The sequence below is a fragment of the Penicillium paradoxum genome (genome assembly GCF_028828445.1).
Source record: "Penicillium paradoxum strain IBT 22861 chromosome Unknown utg000002l_segment0_segment0, whole genome shotgun sequence".
In the NCBI taxonomy this organism is placed as follows: Eukaryota; Fungi; Ascomycota; class Eurotiomycetes; order Eurotiales; family Aspergillaceae; genus Penicillium; species Penicillium paradoxum.
The window spans coordinates 5,008,882-5,031,634 of NW_026643180.1; the positions used below are offsets into that span (position 1 = coordinate 5,008,882).

Below are 22,753 nucleotides of genomic sequence, written 5' to 3' on the forward strand. Positions count from 1 at the left end.
AAGAGCAAACGCACATCCGCGTAGGGGCTGAGCTCAAATGGGACGACGATCCCCAGTGACGGCTTGCAGATCAGATCGCCAACACTTGAGACACCATACGTGGTCAACTCCGGAGTGCATCGCCGTTGGACTAATACGACATAAGCCAGGCGGAGGGTGGATTTGCCTGGATTTGGCGTTCTTGAGATGCCTCTAGAAGGCCATCCCTGCAGGACTAACATGGCAAATTGCAGTATGTATACATAAAGCGCCTTGTAAAACTCTGCGCTAAGCACACCTTGGGGATTTTACGGGTATCTCATCGTATCCCAATATTGAACCATAATATAACCTCAGACGGTCTCGGCTTTGACGCTCTATGGAGTCTCGTAGTTCGGAAATGGGCACAGAGATATGGAGAACTTGAGAGGTCCTCATCCCGGTGCAAAACCGTAGCCCGCTCCACTTGCGGACCCAGGTCGATCTTCGCAGAGGGCTATCCAAAAGTGAGATTAGCCCTGTGGCCCCGATGGGAGGGAGGACTTGCCCGTCTAGGCGTCGAATCGCCCCGCGCCACCGGCCGAAGGTCCCAGACCCAACGTATTCGCGGCATCTTACTCTTCCGAATCAAGCTCATCGCCTGTTACCCGTGTCTTTCTCGTGCCATATTTTGCTTCACGGATTGCCTATATAAGACCCAAACGATCGTTGATGGCTGATCTCCGTTTTAGCAGGTGGCGTTTCGCGATGCCTTCTGAATTGCCCCATGGATTGCATCCACGTTGGAGACGCGGCAAAGCCCGAGCGTTCTCTATTGGCGCACGTCTCAATTTTTCAAATGCCTAATCCTCGGACATGAGATTGGTCATGCTGCAGAAAGTACTGCAGGGTGGGGACTTCAATGTTGCTTTGTGTCCAGAGGGCGAAGACTACCTCCGTACTCCGTATACATACAATCCTTGATCCCTGTGGAGGATTTGCCATTAATATAAAGATGCAGTAGGCCACGGATGAACCGGGCTTTGGTACTATTTGGCTCATACCCAAGCCGCCCTATAATGATGCCTCTCCGTATACCCTCTCTCTTCCACATAGTCTCCCCATTGCCGTTCCAGCAGATTACGCCATCATCTCTGGGATTAGTGTGAAGCCCGAAATGCCGATATCATTTGGTACCCACCGTAATAAGCCCTAACATTTCTTGTTTCTTTAATTTCTCGAATTGGTTTAATTTCTCAGTAAATTTCCGGTACTAACGTACATAGTAACCTCCCCTATTCCGAATGTGGCGTCTTTGGAGCCGCCTAAAATGGGCTTTGACTGTCTCATTCCAAAAAATTTCCCCTGCTCTCTGCTTTACGGTGAACTCTGGATATGATTATTTCGACCTAGACATTTAATTTCAGAAGTAAATAACCCTTGCAATCGCCAAGTATATGGGGAGTGGGTAATTTTGATGTACTCGGAATACATCTGGGCATACATCTAATACTGTGACTCTGCGACTCTCTGCTTTGGCCCTTTTTTGAAGCCGATAGCTGCACACCCCTCCTTTTTCATCCCTCTTCATATTGGCACCTTGGGAGTTCAATCTTTCTTCCTTTTGGATTTGGAGCGCTTTCTCTTCTGTATCCTGGTTTCCTCTTTCTTTTCTTTTTTTGGGGGGCTTCTGTCTCTCCCCTGAGGATTTCTTGATCTGCCCTACAGGGGGGAAAGCTGCTGGAAACCGCGGATTTCGATCGGGCGAGAAGAGCAAAAGTCTCCTCGTTCTTAGTCCTGGGAATCTACCGCTCAGGCGCTACGTGAGGGTCCCACTGACCAGTGGTAGGCGCTTCCTTCGAGGCTATTTCGTCCATAGTGTGTCATCGGCGCATCGATCCTTCCTCGTTTTCATTGTCGGGATCGGATTCCTTTGGTTCTTTTCTCTTTTATATTCAATCCATGCGGATTTCGGGCTTCAAAGGCGTTGATTCCTCCCGAATATCCTTGTTGAAGGCCCACCCGCACCGTGCCGCCACTATCCTCTTAGGTCCCTGATAGTCTGAAACCGAGATCTCGTTGCCAGTTGATCTCCCCACTTGTTACCTCGACTATTCTCACGGTCAGCGTGGATCCTACTGGGCTTCACGAGCAGGCCTTTCTTCATTGTCTATACTTCGGCCCGGTTTTCCGTGACTCCGGAGGACGCCTGCAGCTTCATAGACCCTCGTCTAAGCCTGCCAAATCCTTGGATGCTGGGACGAGCTACTGGGATACTGCAGACACCCTGGCACGGAAACTATGCACCCAACACCGTGACTGTCTGGTACTACTGCGAGATGCTGGCCATTTAACTCAGCTTTCATTCCTTTCCCCTTTGGTTTCACCGACAGGCTATGCGAGTTGACGTGATCTCGACTACCTCAAGCGCTAGATCTTTTGTCTAAAACTCGCTGGCCATCTCCGTACAGATTGTGTCCTCTTGTCATCCCTGCCCGCCATTCGATTCCAAACTTGCAATATCACGACCGAACTATCACTCTTTACTTCTTCTGCATGGTCCCGATTTTGTTTATCCTTTTGTCAAACTCACCAAAAAGCTTACATTGGTACGTGCAAAGCATCTACTTTTTGCCGAAGACAGATCAAAGAAGGGACTTGTTGCTAAGTCGCCCGGCTCCTTTCAATAGGTACCCCATTTTGTACACTACCTCCTTGGGACCTGGAAATCACACGGAGTCGAGAACGAGCCAAAGGAAACCTCACCGGATCATACCAGACCAAGCGCATTACTTGACAGTATACCTACTGAACAGTACGAAAACATTGAACACAAAAGCTTGCCACACTGGCTGTTACTTGAGTCTGTTATGTAGACAGCCAGTTTGTGTGAATCACCCTCACTCCTCACCATTCATATAATTCAAACGCCATGGCAGCAACTCCAGGCTCAGGACCAGGATCGGCATCTGGTTCTCTTTCTGCCCCCGGTTTCAGTTCTGGTTTAAGCCCACGTTTATATGTTGGACCCTTCGGTCGTATGTTACCCACCACCGATCGCCCATCCTCGGAGCAGCAATCCGAGCTTTCAGCTAATTTACAAGAATCCGGAGATCCCCCATATCAGCTCCCGCCCCCCCGTGTACCGACCAGTTTACAATTTGGATCTGATCCTTTCTCACGGCAGCAAGATAGCCCCCAGGGCAAGGACAGTGCAATACATCATCAGAAACCAGAGCAACTTCCCTCCGTGAGACATATACTTACTCCCGTACCGGGTCCTAATTCACCACAATACCCTCCACCATTTGTAACTTCGACACCCCACAATGGACGTCGGGAATCTCCCTATCCACCTCATCATCAGGATCCGATCTTCCAGCTTTCGCCAACCCCTGTACACGACAGAGGCCGCTCTGAATCTCTCCCACAACCGCATACCACTGGCCTGCCTCCATTGTCGCAAGTAGCTCTACATGGCCATGGCCACGGAGGTATGAGAAATCACGTATCTACAAGGAGCGACCCGTCCGCTGCGTCTTTCCCACACGGGCAGCTGCCATTCCACACCACGCCCTCCCACGAACAAGTACCTAGTGGGGAGTTATCATCACCGGAAAGTTCAACCCGGTCACACAACCAGCCCATTCGGCCTCATGTGGTAGATGAACGAGTTATCGACGGGGAACTTTGCTTCGTATACGCAGACGGATCGTTCTGTCCCAAATTCATCGACGGAACACCCGTGAACGCTAATTGGGGTGTAACAAAGGCTGGTAGGCCAAGAAAACGTCTTGGGCTTGCATGTCTGACATGCCGCGAGAAGAAGATCAAGTGTAATCCCAACCCGACCCCAGAGGCTATGTGCGATCAATGCCGAAAGTCTGGACGGGAGTGCAGGTTCGAAAGTGCGTAAGTGTGATCATGACCTCTGAAGAAAATGAATACCCGAACCTCATTTGTTGGGTCAATGCTAATATTTTTCCAGCCCGAGGGGTAACCGTGCCCCCCTGAGAAGAGGATCAGCAGGGCCATCTGGCAGACCAGACCAATATTCCGCCGCGAGTCAGAGCGCTTTAGACGTTTCCTACTCATCTTACGATATCACTCGAGCCTCGGAGAGTGCAACCTCTCTTCCTGGCACTACCGGTCACTCACCGATGTCAGAGGCCTCGATGCTCACGCCATCAGGTCAAGAACCCACCTATGAAACCATGGCCGATGCAGACAGAGCTTTAAGATCTCGATCCTACCGCTTCCCACCACCTCTCGCCGGCGCAGATGGCACCTTTGGACGACCCTCGGCATATATCGAGACTAGTCGTTCGCCCGAATACTCTGAAATCCTGGGAGAACTCAAGGATAACACCTCGGACGACCCACTCATGGCCTCCTGGCACTTGGACCCGTACGAAAGTGACCCGGAGACGACAACGCACTATACTGACTGTTATTTCCTGCATGTGAACAATGGTTTGTATCATATGTTCCCGCATGGACGATTCGGTGTATGGTTGAAGACGTACCCCACCAAGTCTGCCGAAGACAAGATGCTTCTTTACTCTATGATGTCTCTTGGATCCGTCTTTTCAGACAGGCCAGACAAAATGACAGCCATGAGACGATACTCTCGCATAGCACGCTTTGCTATCAACAAGAGCCAACATGCACTCTCTTTGCAACTTGCCCAAAGCCATATCATAATGAGTCTTTGGTACTATGCTGCAGGGTCACTGGTTGGGTCTTGGGACTCGATAGGCGCGGCGGGAAGGGCCGTCTTCGGGCTGCGCTACAACGTGGAAGCTGGAGGCGTTGTCGTAGATCAAACCCAGATTTGTGACTACGGGTTACATCCGCAGGCTTTGATTGAGTGCCGACGGCGAACTTTTTGGATCGCATTCGTGCTTGATGTAAGAACATGCACACCCTCTGACTTAGACTTGAATGTTGGTTACTGACCAACAAACAGCGCTTCTCTAGCCTCTACTCCGCTTCTTCGACTTTCATATCGTCGGATGCGGCATTGCTGAGGCTTCCATGCCGAGAAGAAATCTATGAATCTCAACAATACGCGACGGTACCCTATTTCCAATCCTTCCTCAACTACACCCCAAGTTCCCCCAGCAATGACCGCTCCACACTAAGCCCGATGGCCTTTTTGGTCGAGATCATGGCTATTTGGGGGGAAATCTCCCTCCACATAATCCGTTTACCGCACATCCCCCGGAATCATATAGTCGACTCGCCGAAGAATTCCACATCACCATCGTTCAAAAATCAAGCCAATGGATGAACCAACTCCCCGACTACCTCGTATTTTCCCACATAAACCTGGAACGAAGCATTCGTCAAAGAAAAGCAGACACTTTCATCTCCACTCATCTATTCTACCACGCCAGTTTGATGAAACTATACAGACACGCCCGCTACCAAAGCTTACAACCCGAAGTTCTCGGCCGGTACATCCATCGCGCTCGATACCACGCCGTCGAGATCCTCCGTATATCTCTCACCTTCGACGAATACGCTAAGGACATTATTCAATCCCGCCATAACATAGAGCCCTCTGTATCCCATATGACTTTCCTGAACCCCTTCCTCGGTTACGTGATCCTATCGGCTGTCGATGTCCTCAGCTCCGCTGGTCTTGCTTCTCAACTGAGCGAGTGTATCTCATACACTAGAGGCGCGCTCGCCACAGTCCAGGAACTGGGCCGCTACTGGGATAGTTCTTTGCAACTAGTCTCAGCTCTCCACAGACGTCTGGGTCTGATGATTAATTGTCTGAACGAGCGCAGCGCCTTCCCCGAGAAACAGGGCTTTGCTCTTGATGGCCCATCACTCGAGACTAAAGTCCACTCTGGCGCGTTGCATTCCACCCCGCCGGGCACTCTGGGCGAGGATCTTTTCACCGGATCCATGCCCAAAGAAGTCCTTTTGAATGCTCTGCGACTTGACAAGACACTCATCTCGGAGAGTGGTATTGCCTGGATAAGAGATCCCTGAAATGGGAATTCTCTTTCCCTCTTCTTTCTCCTTTTGCAATGGCTGGAATCTCCAAGGACTTCCCACTGCTGGAGCCCCCCTTTTTTTTTCTTGAGATCTTTCACATTTTTATCCTGTTACGATACGATGAATGCATGTCGATCATGGCGGTTTGATTGACTTGAAAGTACTATGTGTATAGAATGGATTGTGTATGACTTTCTTCTTTTCCCCCTACTACTTTTATCTATTCTACATCTCTGTATTATAGGATATCATTACTTTCTGGATTTATCCTTTTGTGATAGTTCTCTATTGCCTTCTTTTTTGTATTTATATTTACGGGATTTGATTTCGAAGAGAAGCCTGATTAACGCAAGGAACTGAGGAAACTCAGAGAGACTTGATCGCACTTTCACAGTTTTTCCTGGGAGAAGACTAGATATAGTGTCGGTTAGTTGGATTGAGAGCTCCTCATTTTCATGACAAGCCGCGCCTAGCTGATCCCCTAGTAGGCCAGTCTAGTAAGTCCAGTATCAGTATCCTGATTTTGCCAGCAGGAAGTAGCAGTAGGGTTTTATATGTCTTAAGTGCAACGTGCCTAGATATTGTATTGAAGTATCTTTCCCATGGGTTTGTAGGTATGAAGGTCCACATATTTTCACTTGATCTTTGCTTAATCCACATCTATAGATGTAATTAAAAAGCCAGGTGAAAAGACAGGTGGAAAGGGAGGTTAAAACCAGATATCACCATATGATCATTCCTAAACCAAGTCTAATATATATAGCGAGCTTGCTATTGATTCTGACGTGACCGAACAACATATCCACCATCATTATGAGGATCTGGAGCGCTGGCCTATGCGACAGCTCGGGATGAGATCGAGGTCCCCAAGGCAATATTGATTCGGTGAGTGCTGCACAAATATATATTTTGGTTCTACACCCCTTCATGTATCATATGTACGCAAGTGCAATCTCACCGAATCTTCTGCTTATAACTTCTTAACCAGAGCTGATCTCCACAATACAATTTCCATTCGTGGCAAACATGCTATCGACCCAAAAGGCTGGCATGGGATCTCGCTTTTAAGGACGTCAACCCGATCGTGACTACCCATATCGACGAATCTTTTATATGGCGAGAAAAGTTTATGGGTACCTCCAGATAAGCACAAGGCATCCAGAAAGAGGAGGGACTGGGAAATGCATTACAGGGGATATGAAGTTGGATTTATGAGCACGGGAACCAAAAATAAGGCCTGATACTTGTTTACAGTACTATTGACATGAGACTACCTAGGTAGATCGCGCTATTTCTCTAAAAATACATGTGAACCCGTGGAAGCTGGGAACTTCCCTGCATATATGAACCTTCCTTCCGCCGGATCCATCAACACGGCATAGTGAGTATCCTCGTTGACAATCGGATATGAGCATAACCACCCCAACATTGTTCCAAGTGTAATCGATACCTCGGACTCAGAGGGATCTTGCCACCCCATATCTGTATTCCTTTTCCATCGAAGATGTGTTGGTTGTCTCTGTGGAAGAGCAGCTTCCTTGACTCGGCGTCTCCTCAGTTCTTGTTGGAATGATTTGTGTTCTTGCACTCTGCGATCCCATTTCTTCTGCATGGACCTTTGCCGCTCTTTGCTCTCCTCGATAATCTCCGCCATACTCTGAGTGCCATCGGCCACTCGCAGGCCTGTATATCCTTTATCGTTTGCGATGGCTTCAGCTGTGATCTGGCTGGGCTCTTCGTCGTGGTTGGTTGTGATGAGGAAGGAACTTGAGGTGCGCCAAGTTGCTATTTTATGGTCTTTCTCCATGGCCGTCGTTTTGGAGCCATCGCAGAAGATCAGGTATGCAGCCGTGCTGCGCATCGGCGGAACTTCGACGATGATGTCCCATATTGTCGACGTCACCGAAAGTGGATTCTTACTAGACCCAACGGGTCCAGGAATGATAGTCTGCCGTAGCATGGATGTGATGGATTGTCGAAAGCCGAGCAGAACGAGCAGATAGTTCCAATAGAAGCCTCTATTTCGACTCGAGTCATGCACAGCCCGGAAATTGAGTGAGACACTGAGACCTTTTCGAACGCCCGTGAGCACACCCACGAACCCAACGTATGTTATGCAGGTCGCTAGCACTTTATCGGGGTGATCATCGCGAACAAATTCCAGCTGCACGATCAGATCGCGCAGTGGATCCATTCCCCAGTCCAGCGTGCGGAAATGCACCATTCTCGTCCAGAGCCCGTCCAGCATTCGCACACCGCCACTCGTGCATCCCATCAGGAGATCGAGCACCACGTTCAGACAAATCAGGAAATAAAGCTCGATCCCAGTTACTTGGCTGATGCCTCGGATTTCGGCGGTTTCTTCGTCATTGTACAATCTGCGCAGACACATTCGAGCGAGCCAGTGGACTGGCTTTGTGGGGATCTTGGGGGATAGAGTGTGAATTACGTCGTCGAATATCCCCGTCACTGATCGCATTCTATCTTTGTATTGTCGGGCCAGGGATTTGTAGCGCTCTTCTGGTGGGAGAGACAAGTTGATTCTGAATACTGGGGGGCCTTTGGCCCCCAGTTCTTTTAAACGCGCGGCAGACATTGATGTGATTTGATGATACTTCGTCTAAAACGCGAAGTAGAAATGTAGTTGGAGGTTGTAGAAATATGAGATGAGGTAGGGCTGAGTGAGACTTGAGAGGTATTTCCTATTCACGAGTGTTGCCTGGCAAGTCGACAGCTGATTGAGTCTGTATAGCCTGTGAGAACCTCAAGCTTGGAGAAAGACTTGATATAGCAGAGAGAGACGATGTGATCTGGGTTACACGAGGTTCCCCGAAGGAAGAACTATTGCCTAGAATTCTGCACGTATCCCCGAACACCTGAGACTCACCTTATATGAGCTAGTTGTTTGTTATGACTCCCACTAGGCTGACGTATACGGAGTTTCTTCTAACTGAAAGGAGGTCTAGGGCTCGACGTGGCTCGTTTTGCCAAGACGTAACGTCTATGAAGCTCCACCTGCGCCTCATGCTTCAGGTACCCAACCGGCATCTCTAGCCCCAGTTGGGTGTTGAGCTGGCATCTCTGCTGTCGTGGTTTTTGTTTTTGTGTCGTGTTCTCTGTGGACTATATTGCCGAGGCAGTGCAGTTCTGGCTTTGAATTGCACTGATCGGCAGCTCTATCTTTGAGGAACTGATGACAATCTCCAAATTCAGATTCACAACGCAGACTATCTGCAGACTCAGTGGAGCGGCATGAACTCAATTGCCCAAGAGTTCGAGAGACAGACGATCGTCACTGCAACGCCTCTCCGTGGCCCAAGCTGTAATGAAGTACGGAGTACTTCGCAGCGATCCTCGTCTTTACTCGGCAATAGGCTTCTGTCATCTATTTGCTTATCAGTGAAGTCAATGGAGATGTATGTTTTAGCTAAAGCAGTTGGCTAACTGTGTGTATTAGTCTACTCAGATAGATCACCATCTATGTCTTAATAACTCCCAGTTCGATTACCTCAACCATTTAGGCCGAACATCCGAATGGATTCGAATTATCTAGATGCTTCAGATAACCCTTATGTTTATTTCTTTGCGCATGATACGCAAGGGGCCAACGCAGATCCCTCGATTGTCCTGGAGTGATATTTGCCTTGATCGCGTTTCAGTCAGACTCAGCCATCGTGGTTGCATTTGGGTACGGAGTACGGAGTAGGGATAGACAAATTATGCGAGGCTAGTCGCCTTATGCATTGAATGGATCTCCAATTTTTAAATCTCTAGATCTTCCAAGGCCTTTTTAATGCGACCATGAAGGTGTTGCAGGAGAAGGGACCAATAGCTACATGTTCACGGGTATGTACATGCGGCATCACAAATGCAACTATGAGGAGCCAACCAGAGTGAATGGGTTGCTTGCAATAAGAAGCACATTGTGACCATCGAATTCCCAAGTAGAAAATGAATAATACACATACTTGCTTCTATCAGCTTGAGACCGTTATGGAAGTACTCCCATACTCCAGAGCGATCCACTTTAACAATCGCCTGCGGGGATTCGGAGACGCGGAAAGTTTCTCCGACGAATTTACGTTTCCCTTCACATTGTTACCTTTCATTCACCTCGTCTAAACTATCCCCAAGATGGGGCTGATCTAATATATATATACATACAACTGAGAATAGAGCGCGCAAAATCACCATGTCCTCCTTCGAGCAGTTCCCCGGGGCGCAGGAATTCCGCGCCACCGTGGAAGATGACGGACTCGACGCCGACTACAGCATGATCGGCGAGTACCCGGAGGAAGTCGACTATTATGTCCTGCTGGGCCTTTCGCGCACACCACCCCCAACAGACGCCGAGATCCGGTCCGCATACCGCAACCTGACCCTCAGCTTCCACCCGGACAAACAACCGACGCATCTCCGCCATGCGGCTGAGACCCAGTTCAGACAAATCCAGGAGGCGTATGAGACGCTCATTGATCCCAATAAGCGCACTGTATATGATATAGCCGGTGTGGAGGGTGTTCGGAAAGAATGGAGCCCGTCTGGGGCCATGGGGACTAGTGGAGAGGCGCACAAGCAGGATGTTGGTGTTAGGGCGATGTCGCCGGATCAGTTTCGTCGCTGGTTCTTGAAAACTATGAAAAAACGTGAGCGGAAGGCTGTAGAGAGCTTGGTCTCCAGCAAGGTATGTGTCTTCTTGGTTGATCACCTGACTATGGGAGGGTGCAATGGTTGAGCCGTTGCTGATAGTCATCGCGCATCTAGGGCGGTATTACTTTGGGAGTCAATGCATCGTCTATGATCTCAGTCGACGAGGATGAAGATGTCCAGTTCCATATTCCTTCGCCGCAAGTGAGCACATATGGTCTTTCGTATAATTTCAAGACGCCGGTATCATTACCCCAGATTTGGAGCACGTCGGATAACGAAGAAGAATCCGATGGCACGGAAAGCAGTCCAGGAGAAGATGCGGAGGAAAATGAACAAGAGGACATGCAAGTGACCTTGAATGCGGGCATAACTGGAGGCTTGGCTCGCCCGGTGAAGACAGTGTTAGTAGAGTACGAGGATGGGACGGAAGGGGAGGAAAAGGTATGTTGTGCCAAACTTCGATCTCTTGAAGCCAAAACATAGCTGACCGATTTTCAGTATACAATGCCACCAATCCTGGCAGCACAGAATATCCAATTTGGCGCCTCTGTGACTCCCAACTTCAGAAACATGGTCGGAACTAAGGGAATCTGGGCTAAACGCCCTTTCTCTTTCCTTACTGACTCTCAAATCACCTTTGACGCCCTCATTCTCCCTAATCCAACCTTGAAAGCGAATATCTCTCGAGCCTTCCAGCCCGTCCCCGGCACCAAACCGTTCCAGGTTAGCGTGACGAGTATACACACACGTTCCTTAGGGGAAACACCACCTTCCTTTGAAGTTCAAATCTCGAGAGAGGTGGCTAAGAGGAAGATCGGTGTTCTCACATGGTCTAGTGGCGCCGTTGAGTGGCCGGAATTCCTTCTCAACTTCTTCCCATCAATCGGAATGGGAGTACAGAGCGCCATGACATCTGCAACCGAAGTGAGCAACCTGCAACTGGGTTTAATTTCGCTTCCTGATCAGGGGCAAGGTACAGTGGATTTCGATGATGACGATGAAGAAAGTGGCGAATTAGATGAGGACGTGCAGAATCTTCTCAAGAAGAAACGCAAGATTAACCAGTCTGCCGAGGCATGGCAGACCCATCTCCAGGTCACTCCTGGGGGTGGTGCATTTGTCTTGAACTATTCACGGAATCTCTTCTCCGGGAAACCCGCTGATGATCCCGTGAAGACTGAATGGAGCTCTGAGGGATACTTCCCGATGCCGGCCATGGACCAGGCGCGTGCCATCCGACTCGAGATCGCTAGTGTTATTGGACTCGACATGTCTCTCAACTGGACCATCAAGGGCGTACGTCGAGTTGGCGAGTACACCCGCGTTGGTCTCGGCATTGGCATCGCAGACAAGGGTATCATGATGACAGTCTCATGGAGCCGACTTGGTCAAAACATTAATATTCCGATCAATGTCTGCCCGGCCAATGAGGCAACAAGCGGTGCTGCAGCACTGACTGCTATCTTCCCTTGGCTAGCTTACTGCGCGATTGAATTCGGCTATATCCGACCGCGCGATAAGAAGAAGCGTCGACAGGCAGCCGCCCGCCGCCACCGCGAGCTAAAGAAGCTTATTCCCAAGAAGCGCGAGGAGAGTCTTCAGGCCATTGAGCTCATGACGGATCAGGTGCAAAGGCGCCAAGCGCGAGAGGAAACACAAGATGGCCTTGTCATCGTGAAAGCCGAGTATGGATATATTCCACCAACAAACAAGAAACCCAAGAATGGGTTCACGGAGCCACGGGTGATTGATGTTACTATTCCTGTTGCTGCGCTGGTTAACCGGGGCCAACTGGTGATCTCTGGTAAATCCATCAAGGTAAGTTAAACTCTCCTGATTATTTTGGGCCCAGAACACTAATACTAAATCAATGTATGTAGTTCCAAATCTTGGGATTCCATGACCCTGCGCCACTGCTGCCCAAGCGATTGAAGATCTGGTACAAATTCCAGGGACGGGATCATTTTGTCGATGTAAGCGATAAAGAGGATATCGCATGCCCCATGCGCACGCATTTCATTGCCATTTAGGTATATTTCAGACTCATTTACTTGTTTGCAATATGCTTGAACTTTGTTTCCATGTAATTATAGCATTGGGTCGTTCATTAGCGACTAATCATTCTAAGCTCAGAGCCACTCTGACATTCAACGTGTACTCCCCTTGTATCTGTAGAAATTTGACCAGATGGAATGTCGGACGATTGGTGAACAGACAGTCTATTCAAGGACTCAGGCCTAGAGCTTGGAGTACGACAGTTGACGTCAGAGGTCTTGGCATTTGAATACGGCAGCCTTTACAGACAAAAGGTGCAGGTCAGTTGGAAGGCTTGGCATTTGAGTACGTCTCCACATATAGACCAACCGCGCAGTTCGTCCCGAAAAGCCAAATGGAGCGACACCCCAGGATCTTTCATCATCAACGACGAGTGTACAGCTCTTGAGTTGCTCACTGTCAAAATGTCAACATCTATTGCATCTGGGCTTTTCAAGTCCCTCCCCAAACCAAAATACACTGGCGAGGACGAGGAGTTGCCACAGCATGCACAACCCCGTGGTCCGCGCGTGGTGGGCGCCGACCAGCTTGATGAGACACAGGTCGTCCTACGGGTGAGTTCTGCCTTACTCTATTGTTATACTGGCACAGTAACTAATTGGGTTGCTTCTATAGAGAACCGGACCCCCGCCCTATGGAAACCGTGCAGGATGGCGACCTCGCGCCCCCGAAGACTTCGGTGATGGCGGCGCGTTCCCCGAGATTCTAGTTGCACAGTATCCCCTTGACATGGGTCGAAAGGGGACATCCGCGACTTCAAATGCGCTTGCTGTTCAGGTCGATGCTGAGGGCAAGGTCAAGTATGACGCAATCGCCCGCCGTGGACACGCCGACAACCGCACCGTTCATGCATCGTTCAAGGATTTGATTCCGCTCCGACAGCGGGTGAATATGGGAGAGATCTCTTTGGAAAAGCCATCGGAAGAGGAGGTCCAGGCTCAGATGGAGAAGACCAAAGCTGCGCTCGCAACCCTGGTTGAAGGAGCTGCATCGGCGCAGAAGCCAAAGAACGTTAAGGGCGGACAGCGCGCCGAACCGACTTTCGTTCGCTACACCCCGGCGAACCAGATGGGCAACAATGGCCGCCAAAACGATCGCATTATGAAGATTGTTGAGAGACAGCTAGATCCCATGGAGCCGCCCAAGTTCAAGCACAAGAAGATTCCCCGTGGCCCGCCCTCCCCCCCCGCCTCCCGTTATGCATTCGCCGCCGAGAAAGCTCACCGCTGAGGATCAAGAAGCTTGGAAGATTCCCCCGCCTGTGTCGAACTGGAAGAATCCCAAGGGTTACACTGTGCCGCTCGACAAGCGTTTGGCTGCCGATGGCCGTGGGCTGCAAGATGTCACCATTAACGATAAATTCGCCCAGTTCGCCGAGGCTTTGTTCACAGCGGATCGACATGCCCGTGAAGAGGTACAGCTTCGCGCTCAAATGCAGCAGAAGTTGGCAGAGAAGGAGAAGGCACAGAAAGAAGAGCATCTCCGGATGTTGGCACAAAAGGCTCGCGAGGATCGCGCTGGCCCCAGCCATCGCGAAGTGCGGGCCCGTTCTCGCTCTCGAAGTGTCAGCCGCAGTGTCTCTGTATCATCGAGGTCTGCTACCCCCAGCGAGGATGACGAAGCTGCTCGAGACCGCGCAGAGCAGCGTCGTGAGCGACGACGGGAGGATGAGCGCCAGCTGCGCCAGTCTCGCATGGGCACAGAGCGCCGTATTCAAACCATGGCCCGGGAACAGAACCGTGATATCTCTGAGAAGGTGGCACTTGGTCTCGCCAAGCCAACACAAAGCTCCGAAACCATGTGGGATTCGCGTCTGTTCAACCAGACCAGTGGCATGCAATCTGGTTTCAACGAAGACAACCCCTACGACAAGCCGCTGTTCGCCGCGCAGGACGCCATTAACAGCATTTATCGTCCACGTGCCCAGGCTGATGCCGATGATGATGAGGGAGGAGAGGGAGAGATGACCAAGCTTGAGAAGACCAAGCGTTTCGAGGTCTTGGGACGCGCCAAGGAGGGTTTCCGAGGCGCTGCTGAAGCTGAGGTAAGTCCTGGTCTAATATTGAATCTTTTCATTGCTAATATGTTTATCTACAGGAGCGCCAGGGTCCTGTTCAGTTCGAAAAGGATACCGCCGATCCATTCGGTATTGACAACATGATCGCCGATGTGACCTCGGGCCAGAAGCGTTATGGAATCCAGGAAGCTGAGAATGATGACCGCAAGTCGAAACGCCCGAGGGTCGACGACGAATGAATCCACCCTTATTAAATCTTGTTCCATATGTGACACTATGTTTCCTTGCGATCTTTTCTGGGCATCGGAAAAAAATATCCTCAATGCATTGCGGGCGTTTTTGGCAGTCTGATTTTTACCATGTTGTTTCTCCAAGGAAATCGGAATTGAAGCGAGTCAACCACACTCGTAATGGTCAATGGCAGACGCTATTTTATGTGCAGCTATAAATTAAAAGAGCGTTTAATCTCACTTGCGTGTTCCATTCCATCCTTTAACGCTTCTTCTCTAGAATACGGGTGCATACATGTAGTGATGACTACCTACTGTACTAGAGAACAACAGTTGATACAGGGTGGTGCAGTACATGTTGGGACTTACACCAGAGTAGATGGTACCTAGTCAAGAAGATAGAATGTTTATTCTACGTGTCTACGGCTTGTCAAATGTATTCTGTGGGACCGTCAAAGCTATTGAGCTTCATCGAGGTGACCCTCAAGTATTCTCAGCTAGGACTTGGCCGTTACTCGCACAAGAACTGGGTGGTTTGATCTGGTATTGACGCATGGCAGACAACAATAAGTGTTGAAAGCGCTGTGCGTGCGAACCCTCTCTGCCGACGCGATCTCGAGTGGGCTACAGGGAGATGGTGGAGAGGGGGATGGAGAGAGGAAGAAGAGAAGAGGAAGAAAGGAAGAGGAGGACCTTTTATACCCATCCCACCCAGCGCACCTTCCTAAAATGGATGGGTTTGATGTTTGCTCTCCTGCCTCGCGCTTGCTACTTCGGGACATACCTCTGGCTCTCTATCTCTTCCCTTTACCAGGCCATGGATGAGTATTGGTTATTTCTCTTCGACTCAAGCCTTTACCTCGAATGAGACTGATTTGACCCAGTGATGATACTCCGGTTCTATTCCTATGTAGCTATTTAAGACAAACGACAACTCCGACACCTTGATGCTCACTCAGTTCTTCACCTTCTTCATATCGGGAGACAGCACACTCTCCAACCACTTGTAAGCCACAGGCAGACTGTCAGGGTATCCCATGTGCACCCTGTTCTCGAAGAAGCGGGCCTCCTTAGGACCTCCATGGTTCATAAGCACCATGCAGTCTTCGATCGGGACAACACCATCATCCACGCCCTGGAAATAGTCAGCGTTTGTGGCTTGCAACATACAGTTAGATCGGGGTACATACGTTGAGAAGCAGTAGGCGACAGTTATCCCGGCCTGCAATACCAGTCTCCACGAGCGAGAACTTCTTCTGGGCGTTCTTCACAAACTCCTCCACATTGTCGTAGCCATACTTCTCCGCCATAGCAGAAGTAAGCCTAACACACCGTCAGTTTACTAACATCAAAGAATAAGACACCAAGACTCACTCAAATGGATACTCATGATCATTAGCCTTCGACAACCACTCCGGATCAAACACATAGTGCGATCCAGGCCCATGAGCAACAGCCCCAAGAAGCCGCTCGCGGTGCACGACAGACGCCCGAATAGCATAGAAGCCACCCGCACTCAGCCCCCAAGCCGCAACCCGCGACATATCAAACTCCGGCCGACTAGCCATGTAATCGAGCACGCTCGACCACAGCCTATCGGGCGACTCAGGGTCCGCTGGATCCGCAGGCGAATCCGCCGTACCGGGAATCTCCACAATAACCGTCGCCCAGCCGCGGTTGATGATCTCGTGGCTGCGCTGGCTGTTGTCGGGTCTATAGCCATCTAGTCCGGTCATGAGGAGCACGACGGGAACGCGGTTGCCTCCGCGTGCCTCCTCGGGAATTCGCACGTACAGTGGGATCGTGGGCCCATCACGACCGGCGCGGTGCGTGTGGGGGATCACTTCTTCGGTGATGATTGGGTTCCATAGGGATGCTGCCTTCAGGTACACTTTCTTCTGGCGATCGAAGGCGACGCGCTTGATGGATGTCTCTGGGCGGGTTGCTGGGCTCACGTAGGGGAATCGGGAGATGCGGAGGACGACGGCGGCTCGACGGTAGAGATCTGCGGCGTGCTCGCGTTGGCCGTTGTTTAGGGCTTCGTCGCCTTGGTTTTCTAGGGCTGTTGCGGTTGGGAGGAAGGCTTCTGTGTAGGCATCGGTGTCGGCATCGTTGATGTGCGCCTGGTCATTGGTGTTAGTCTTGTTGGTGGAGGTGTCCTGGTTAGGGCAGTGCTTACGGCGATGAGCTTCTCGAAGATGGGCTCGAAATCTTCCAGGGATCCATCATGGAATGGGTAGATGGATTTGGTGCACTGATAGATATTAGTCTCTTTGCTTTTCTTTGTTGATGGATTGAGACATACAGGGAATTTCCACTTTTTCTCCCACAGGGCCTTGATCGACCCCTGGTGAGGGTAGACAGTGTCGAACTTGTCTCCGAGAATCCAGCGTGTCATGTTGATAGTGTTACGGATAATGCAGACTGATGGGCTAGGCAGGATTTGTTTCCTTTCATGAACTACATATATGTGATATCTTGCGGCTTTTGGTATCAGTGGTGCTCGCTGGTAACAGCTACTACCTAAGTGCAGCGAAGACAGGATGATGTCGTCTCAGATGCAAACAGTAGACAGCCAATTCCATGAGCTTTGGACTGAGCGGGATCGGCAGCGATCTACCGAGTGTCCGCTGGCGATCTTGGTGCCTTGACGGGCATGGTTGCTTGGATATCCGCATGCGGATGTCCAAGATCGTGAATCGAAGGAATGTCGGATGTCGGATGTCGGTCATACCTCGGGAGTCTCAGATAGTCGGGTAGCCGACTGCGACTGCGGTTTATTTGTGGCATTTGGTCCCGTCACTGGTTTCGGTGTCGTGTTTCGGCGTCGTGATGCAGCTTGCATTGAAGAAGTACTTCCTCTATGTGGAATGACTATATGTACTCTACAGGAATAAAATGCTGCCAATAGGTCGCCTCTCATTTTTATTTTATAGAAGAGATATAAAAGTAGCACTTAGACAAGAAAAGAGTTAAACATGATTCTATAGATAGCTTCGAGGTTTCCAATAACCTCAAATCCAAACAAACACCGAATGCCCAATTTATCCAATTCCATTAAATGTTAGCTCCGCCATTGCAGGGAAGAATTTGACCTGTAAATGATTAGCCATGTTTTCACAGTAAAGTCAGCATTCCAGTACTCACCGTTGATCCATTCTCCAGCGGGACTGGCCAAGAATGCCACAATGCGGCCAATATCCGCAGGCACACCACAGCGCCCAAGGGGGCTACCATTAGCCAGAGCGGTCTCAATCTCCTCAATCGACGAGCTTTGGTCGCAGCCGGGTGCATAGCGCCACGCGTTGCTCATCCACATGTCACTCTTGACACCGGCAGGGGCAATCGCATTCACAGTAGCCTTCTTCTTGCCGAAATCGGCAGCAAAGCATCGAGTGAAACCCTCCACGGCGCTCTTGCTACCGGCGTACAGCGAGTGGCCGGGAACACCCAGACCTGCGGCAATGGATGACATCAACACAACGCGTCCGCCAGGCTGAATGTGGTTGTAGGCGTTCTTCGTAACGAAGAACTGCGCGCGGGTGTTGAGGTCGAACACCTCGTTGAAGTCGTCCAGTGTAGTCTCGGCCAAGGGCACGAACTTCTCGGTTCCCGCGTTCGAGACAACAATGTCCAGTCGGCCGAAGTGGTTTACCACCTGTTGGAAGAGGTTCTCGATCGACTCGACTTGTGTCAGATCGGCTTGGAAGGCTGCGCCGTGGACGCCATGTGCCTGGATCTGTTGCACCACTGCGTCGGCGGTCTTCGAGCTGCTGGCGTAGTTGATGGCCACGCTTGCACCCTTCTTTGCGAGTTCCAGTGCAATGCCTGATCCGATACCACGGCCACCGCCAGTCACCAGGGCGACTTTGCCGGCGAGCTCGGGTTGTGCGGCGTTGGGGTTGGGGACGACCATTTTGGGTATTTTGATGGGAGACGGGAGGATTGAAGAACGTGAGGATTGAAGAGTTGTACAGGAATCAGAATGACATTGGGGATGGGAACCGTAGTCTAATATTGAATCTTTTATTGTTAAGATCCATCACACTGGGTGGTACCTGGCCGCACTCGGCTGGATGTTTTGGTTTCAGATTCCATTATTCACCACTGCCTGTTGCAGCAAGTGGGAATCGTGTCCGAATCCGTCTGCAACACACTATGTTGGTAGTCGTAGGGCCCACAGCCCTGGAGTAGTTCCCTGGCTCTTTTCAGGTCTTAGTTTGTTCTGGTTGCTTGCGAACGAAAGTGTAGAGTCTTGGCCTTACCTCGTACCGCATTCGGAAAGACACGAGTAGATTGGCTGCATAATCTATCGCACGCCAAGCGATTGGGTTGCATTCCTGAATCCTCGTGTCTGGTATACATACTCCGTACGTGTTGAACCCAAATCCGGGAGTGGTCGCTTTGGGCAATTCTGTCCGAAGCAAATTTGGGATATACTCGCCCTTCACGCCTCCCAGCTCTAGTCAGCGCTCAGAACGTTTACAAGAAAACACGACTGGATAATCATGTCTCCCGCTGTAATGAACAACACGACTGAGCCCAACTTGGACATCAGCTTCCAAGGTGTGTCTCAATGCGCATCCCCTCACCTACAACACACTGACACCAATAGACTACCTCATCCTCTCAAAGCTCGTCTTCGACTGGGCTGATAGCTATGATACCAAGGTACACATTCTATCGCATTCAACATCAAGCCGACAGTTGCACTAACGATACTCTAGGACTGGGACCGCCTGCGCAGTATCATTGCCCCTACACTCACAGTCGACTACACTAAGATCGGCCTGAAGAGATGGGATGACATGGCCGCGGATGACTACATGGCCATGATGTCCCACCCCGGCTTCCTGGGTGACCAGACTATCAAGACCCAACATCTGCTTGGACAGACCTGGTGGGAGAAGGTTTCTGACACTGAGGTTATCGGGCACCATCAGTTGCGTGCTGCGCACCAGGTCTACGAGACCAGCGAGTTGAAGACCGTCAAGCTACGCGGTCACGGTCACGCCACAAATGAACACTATTATCGGAAGGTCAATGGTGTCTGGAAATTTGCCGGGCTCAAGCCTAATGTGCACTGGAATGAGTTGCGCTTTGATGATGTTTTCAGGGGTCTGGACTACAAGGGTCATGACTAGATATCCTTACGATTCCCAAGCTTTTGAGTGAGGACATGATGTAGTTCCACTTACATTTGGAGTTCTGTTTACCATATTCGATTTTCTTCTCGTCTTGCAAGTGGTTATACTTTATGGTATAGCAATAAATTCGTTATGTCCAGCTATTGTAAGGTCTTGATTAATAGCAATCATAGCGATGATATCAACTCAGAATGTCGAGTCTGACGGGATATCCACGGAACTAGACTCAGTACAGTGATCATAGCTATCATCATCGTCAATTGATGAACGCAATTTCCTCTCAATTTGTTCCGTCAATGTCTGTTCATCCATTTCTGATTTCATCCCCTCTACCATTGTCTTCAGAGTGCGGCCCACCAATGATTGAAGGTGACCGTTATGTGGGTTCTGTCGGGAAATCTCATGGAGAATCTCAACAATCTCATCGGAGTTGTCGTTGTAGACTCGATGACCATAATTATGGTATAGAACCTTTTTAACAGCGGAAGCAGTGGCATTGAGTATCCTCTCTGTGTTCTCCTTGGCGTATTCATCAAGAGGGTCGTAGCATATGATCAACTTGGCAATCTGTTGCGTTGCGAACACTCCCATCCAAACGGGGAAATTTTGATCGACAGATCGTGACAATTTCCTTAGCTCTTCACACACCAGCATCCTCAGTCTCTGGCTTCTAGCGCTATATACCAGTCGGGCTGGCATACCTTCATTTGCCGACTCGATTAAGTCAAGGACATATTGGCCGGCAGGCATCTTCATCAACAAAAGAAACCCCGAGTCATCAGAACTTGTCTCCAAACCAAAAGTGCTTGCTCTATACCCCGTTTGAGCGGAGAAGATTTTTGAAGATTCTAAGTCTTCCGTCATTCTGGCTTTCCCTTTCAATATCTTCGAGGAAAATTGGCTACAGCCACATTGCTCGAGAGCTTTGACACTGGAGCTCGTTGGAAGACCTGGAGAACTGCCATGATCTGAGCCCAGGGTGTCTGTGCCCCCGTTTTTGGTCATTCCTGGGCTTTGAATCTGTTGGACCGGAGATTGAATCGGGGTCCTTTCGTAGAATCTGACCATAAACGCTGTAGAGTGGGATTTGCAATCGTAATATTCCGTTCTTCGAGTATGGTAAGCCTTGAAACTATCACAAGCATTCTCTGGAAACGTACTCTTTTATCATCCATGGATCTGCGAGTAACTTTCGGTCGATCTCAGCGAATTCCCCCCAGCCGATTGGCACATACATGCGTGGGGTCTTATAGGGCCTTCGAAATAATTGGACACAGAACGGGACATCGAGTCCTGGGTTCTTGCCATCTGGTCTTGCTTGCTTGTTTTTCGCTGTTGCCCAGTATATAAAGAGACCTAGTCGGTAATACTCGGACTGGAGCCTCTGAGGCCTCACTTGCTCGCAACAGAACGCTTGGTCGTCTGTCATTTCGGAACGGAGGTGACAAATAGAGCGGACCTAGACCTGAAGATTGATGTTCGGAAAAACTGTAGCTGCTAATGCTGTTGAGCTGGTCATGGTTTGCTCATTGATTGCTGATCTTGGGTATAAATGATGATATGCTGAAAGCCAATTAAGCTTAGTTAGATCTTCCAAAGTTTGAGCCCCGATGTTGGGTCTGGGGTTGAGGGTCCACAGCACATCATTGCCACTGGATATCAGTTCCAAACACCATTCTGCATGGATTCATTGTCGTGCATTGGCTCGTTAACACATCCATTAGAACAGGGATGATCAGAACAATAAGCTCTGATACCCGAACCTAGATGGTTCACGGCTTTGACCCTGACAAAGTGACAACATATGGGCAGCTCTGGTGTTTCTGTCACCTGCCTTCAAGGGATCTCGCGAAGATCCGCTCCTTCCCGTTTGGGTCCTCGTCGCCCACCCCCCGTCCTCCCATCGCCATAAGCTCTCCCAGCGACATAAATACCGGCCTTTCCCCCCTTCTTCTTCTTCTTCTTCTTCTTCTCCTCCCCATCTCCTTTCTGCTTCTGCCCTCCACCTCAGGCATCCACCCCAGGCACCAACAATGATGGCCTTAAGACTTTACATGATAACATCCTTTCCCTTCCCCATACATAGGATGGACACGCTAACTTGTCTTCAGGACACGGTGGTGGGGCATCCACAGTGAGGGACATGACAAAACGATAACCATCTATCATGGCCTTGTTTACCTATTCATCCATCCACGTATCCATTCACACGTCGATTTGATCTCTTGTTTGATCTCTTGCTTGATCTCTTGTTTGATCTCTTGCTTGATCTCTTGTTTGATCTCTTGCTTGATCTCTTGTTTGATCTCTTGTTTGATCCCTTGTTTGATCTCTTGTTTGATCTTCCATCCATTATGGCTTTTGCCATGGCCACATCCATCCACCATGTCTCCTGTCCTCTGTCCTCTGTCCACTCTCAACTGTGCCCACCATCCGCCATCTACCATGCTACACATATAGGATAACATTCTTTTATTCCCCCACCCACATATGATCAACTGGCTGACTTGTTTCTAGGACCCGGATGGTGGGATCACCATGGTGATGACTAGGTACCTAATATTCCACCATGCCCACCATCCGTTATATCTTATTAACCCCCCTTCCCCTTGAGCAGAATGAATTCGCTAACTTATTACTAGGAAGCATGATGGTGGGAACTTCGGTGACAACCAAATCCACGG

The 22,753-nt window shown here is 49.9% G+C and overlaps 9 protein-coding genes across 9 annotated transcripts; 4 read left to right on the forward strand and 5 right to left on the reverse strand.

Annotated features, from left to right (window-relative positions):
* Positions 1-2,890: 2,890 nt before the first annotated feature.
* Positions 2,891-5,964, forward strand: N7457_001772 (Zn(II)2Cys6 transcription factor; the record flags this gene model as incomplete). Its single annotated transcript, XM_057172818.1, is given in 4 exon segments — positions 2,891-3,870; positions 3,947-4,868; positions 4,928-5,226; positions 5,241-5,964. 4 exon segments carry the CDS (start codon positions 2,891-2,893, stop codon positions 5,962-5,964), a joined length of 2,925 nt encoding a protein of 974 aa, XP_057036721.1.
* A 1,294-nt stretch (positions 5,965-7,258) lies between these two features.
* Positions 7,259-8,566, reverse strand: N7457_001773 (uncharacterized protein; the record flags this gene model as incomplete). Its single annotated transcript, XM_057172819.1, has 1 exon — positions 7,259-8,566. One exon carries the CDS (start codon positions 8,564-8,566, stop codon positions 7,259-7,261), a length of 1,308 nt encoding a protein of 435 aa, XP_057036722.1.
* A 1,596-nt stretch (positions 8,567-10,162) lies between these two features.
* On the forward strand, positions 10,163-12,447 carry N7457_001774 (J domain-containing protein; the record flags this gene model as incomplete). The annotated part of the gene is made up of 3 exons (XM_057172820.1): positions 10,163-10,654; positions 10,735-11,061; positions 11,119-12,447. The coding sequence occupies 3 exons, from the start codon at positions 10,163-10,165 to the stop codon at positions 12,445-12,447; spliced, it is 2,148 nt and encodes a 715-aa protein (XP_057036723.1).
* Positions 12,448-13,079: 632 nt separating this feature from the next.
* On the forward strand, positions 13,080-14,931 carry N7457_001775 (SKIP/SNW domain-containing protein; the record flags this gene model as incomplete). The annotated part of the gene is made up of 4 exons (XM_057172821.1): positions 13,080-13,229; positions 13,291-13,870; positions 13,914-14,719; positions 14,773-14,931. 4 exons carry the CDS (start codon positions 13,080-13,082, stop codon positions 14,929-14,931), a joined length of 1,695 nt encoding a protein of 564 aa, XP_057036724.1.
* A 946-nt stretch (positions 14,932-15,877) lies between these two features.
* ayg1 (heptaketide hydrolyase ayg1) lies at positions 15,878-17,320 on the reverse strand (the record flags this gene model as incomplete). Its single annotated transcript, XM_057172822.1, has 5 exons — positions 15,878-16,057; positions 16,113-16,245; positions 16,297-17,045; positions 17,102-17,176; positions 17,228-17,320. The coding sequence occupies 5 exons, from the start codon at positions 17,318-17,320 to the stop codon at positions 15,878-15,880; spliced, it is 1,230 nt and encodes a 409-aa protein (XP_057036725.1).
* Positions 17,321-17,979: 659 nt separating this feature from the next.
* Positions 17,980-18,838, reverse strand: arp2 (hydroxynaphthalene reductase arp2; the record flags this gene model as incomplete). Its single annotated transcript, XM_057172823.1, has 2 exons — positions 17,980-18,017; positions 18,070-18,838. 2 exons carry the CDS (start codon positions 18,836-18,838, stop codon positions 17,980-17,982), a joined length of 807 nt encoding a protein of 268 aa, XP_057036726.1.
* A 592-nt stretch (positions 18,839-19,430) lies between these two features.
* Positions 19,431-20,066, forward strand: arp1 (scytalone dehydratase arp1; the record flags this gene model as incomplete). Its single annotated transcript, XM_057172824.1, has 3 exons — positions 19,431-19,488; positions 19,538-19,593; positions 19,650-20,066. The coding sequence occupies 3 exons, from the start codon at positions 19,431-19,433 to the stop codon at positions 20,064-20,066; spliced, it is 531 nt and encodes a 176-aa protein (XP_057036727.1).
* Positions 20,067-20,255: 189 nt separating this feature from the next.
* On the reverse strand, positions 20,256-20,819 carry N7457_001779 (uncharacterized protein; the record flags this gene model as incomplete). Its single annotated transcript, XM_057172825.1, has 1 exon — positions 20,256-20,819. One exon carries the CDS (start codon positions 20,817-20,819, stop codon positions 20,256-20,258), a length of 564 nt encoding a protein of 187 aa, XP_057036728.1.
* Positions 20,820-22,246: 1,427 nt separating this feature from the next.
* On the reverse strand, positions 22,247-22,456 carry N7457_001780 (uncharacterized protein; the record flags this gene model as incomplete). Its single annotated transcript, XM_057172826.1, has 1 exon — positions 22,247-22,456. One exon carries the CDS (start codon positions 22,454-22,456, stop codon positions 22,247-22,249), a length of 210 nt encoding a protein of 69 aa, XP_057036729.1.
* Between the last annotated feature and the right edge of the window lie 297 nt (positions 22,457-22,753).